The sequence below is a fragment of the Nuphar pumila genome, chromosome 5 (assembly GCF_984573655.1).
Source record: "Nuphar pumila chromosome 5, dmNupPumi1.hap1.1, whole genome shotgun sequence".
NCBI classification, from domain to species: domain Eukaryota; kingdom Viridiplantae; phylum Streptophyta; class Magnoliopsida; order Nymphaeales; family Nymphaeaceae; genus Nuphar; species Nuphar pumila.
The window spans coordinates 136,360,588-136,363,345 of NC_143253.1; the positions used below are offsets into that span (position 1 = coordinate 136,360,588).

A 2,758-nucleotide genomic window follows, 5' to 3' on the forward strand; every position below is an offset into this window, starting at 1 on the left:
ATTGAAAACCACCGAAATATGCTGAAAAATAGCGTTGTTGCATGTCATCCAAACGGCCCACCAGGATGAGAGAAGCCAAGTTCACCAAATAACCACCATTTGTAGCGTACGCATTTGCGAACAATTCATTTGCGAACAATTCGTGGCGTACGCAGACCACAAGCTTATTCTAGGTGACCTTAAAGATGTTTTGAAATACAGTGCACTCCCAAAATAGGTGAAATGCAGATTCTTCGACTGCCTCGCACAATACACATTTACTCGAAAGATGAAATTCAATGGATTTAAGGAAGCTGTCAGTCTGCACCCGATCGTGTAGGATGAGTCATGCTAGGAAACAAGATCAAGGAGTTGGTCCCTTGCCCCATATAAGGTTTGCCGAGAACCGGTCTACCCCCGAAGGAAGGAGAGAGAGATAGCATCCTTTAGCGTGGAAAGAGTTGTTCAGAGCAAAGGCGCGTCCTAAGAACTGGGACTGCGAGTCAACAAGGCCATTAATAGAAAGAACCGCAGACCAAGTTTGGATCCATGATCGACGAAGCTTTGACATTGCTTGCTGACTCACGCGAGTGGCTCCAACCAATGAGTCCACACCCCTGTATTTAGCAAGAACGCTGGCACACGGAGACTCATGTTGGTGCGCAAGCCAACTCTGCTTCACGACGAGAATCATACTCCTCAATCTGGGGTCCTTGATTCCCAAACCCCCCTATAAAGAGGAAGCCTTAGGGTATCCCACCCTATCAGGTGACACTTATTGTTGGAGCCACGTCCAGACCATAGGAAGTTTGCCAAGATCCGAGATAGCTTCTTACTAACCCCCACAGGCATCAGGAACATTGACATAACAAATTCTGGCATAGCATTTAGGACATGCTTGATGAGAGTCAGTCGACCCGCAATGGAAAGATAGGAAGCTTGTCAGGCCAAAACTTTATTATGAACCTTTTGCAGAGTCGAGTTCCAAGCTGTCGTGACACTGCTGATCTGAAGCGGCAGACCCAGATAAAAAAAGGAGTTTTCCGTTATCGTGCATCTGAATATCTGCTGACCCATGGCCAACATCGACGGAGGGGCATTAACCAAGGACAGACAACACTTATCGTAGTTCATAGATAAACCTGACACCGACAGAAAAAAAAGTAGGACAAGCTTGAATCTTAACATTTGTTGAATTGAAGCCCTTCCAAAGATAATCATATCATCGGCGTAGGTCAGGATATGACACGAGAACTCTGGTATACCGAGTGATTCAATTAGACCACACTCTACTACCCTCTTTACCAAAACCACAAGGCCCTCAAAGACGATGTTGAAGAGTAAAGGGGACAGGGGACAACCTTGCTGAAGACCATGACCAAGTTTGAACTACTTGCACTTTACCCCATTAATCTGAATTTGTGACTGTGCATTGATAACCAGCTCATGAACCCAGCTAGAGAAATGCCTGCCGAAGCCCAAATTCGTCAACATGTTGAAAAGGAACGGTCAATGAGTCAAGTCGTAGGCTTTATGAAAGTCAAACTTAAGAGTGATGAAAGCCCCCCGCTAATCTTGAGAGAATGCAACACTTCTGTGGCCAAAATGAAAGAATGGTGAAACCTTCTATTAGGGATGAAGGAGAATTGAGCCTCCGATAAAATCCTAGGAGCGACTGACCGCATCCTATTTGCCAAAACCTTTGCGATAATGCAGTATAAACCTCCTAACACAGAAATAGATTAGAACCGCGAGATGTCCGATGCGATAACTTCCTTAGGAATAAGAGACACAATGACTAAGTTTGAATGAATTGGCAGACAATCATTGCGATGAAACTCAGCAAAGACACTAAGAATGTCACTCTTAACACATTGCCAGAAAATGCGAAAGAAATCCACCAGATACCCATAAAAGCCTAGAGCTTTCCACCCAGACGAATCTCGCACAGCCGAGAAGATTTCATCTTCGGTGAATGACACCTGAATCAATTTGGAGAGAGCCTGATCTATGGTCAAGAATATTGCAGTATCTATCACGCCACCTGTCGCTCGGCTGCAGGAAAACAGGTTAGTGAAATAGTTGGTGCCAGCAGTGAGTACCTGATTGCTCGAGTAGGAGACATCGTCGATAAACATAGAATGAATTGCATGTCTTCTATGCCTATAAGAGGCGAAAGAATTAAAGAACATTGTGTTCCCGTCACCTGCTTTAAGCCAAATCATCCTTGATCGCTGCTTCCAGCGTATCTCATCTTTTAGACGCCAAGATTGCAATAGCAGAAACAACTCAGCAGATCTAACATTGAGTCTTTCAATATCGGATGCATACATTGAGGACATAACCAAGAGCGACTGATTGATGTTAAACAGCTCACGCTCCCACTCCCCCATATTTTGGAATTTGATTATGTTATTAAAGACCAACCAAGATTTGATGTCGCAAGATAACCGAAACAGTTTAACCATGCACCGTGAAGCCGCCCGGTCCACATAGCAAGGTCTACTCCAAGATTGTTGGACTAACGACTCGAAACCTGTCTCCTTAAGCCACCATTGCTCAAATCTGAAGGTTCTGTTACCGGAGAAGCCTTGACCCCATCAGATAACAATCCGACTATAGTCCAAGACATAAGGTGGAAGTAGGCAACAAGAAATGTCATTAATAGAGTTCAAAAGATCCGGCGATACGAGCACCCAATCTAGTTGACGGAAGCATGGTCGAGATCGCCGATTGGTCCAAGAGAATGTTTCACCTACATGGGGTACTGGGTACAGCC

The 2,758-nt window shown here is 44.8% G+C and overlaps 1 protein-coding gene across 1 annotated transcript; it reads right to left on the reverse strand.

Annotated features, from left to right (window-relative positions):
• Positions 1-1,721: 1,721 nt before the first annotated feature.
• LOC149838927 (uncharacterized) lies at positions 1,722-2,372 on the reverse strand. The gene has a single exon (XM_090008345.1). It carries the CDS (start codon positions 2,370-2,372, stop codon positions 1,722-1,724), a length of 651 nt encoding a protein of 216 aa, XP_089864471.1.
• Positions 2,373-2,758: the final 386 nt, after the last annotated feature.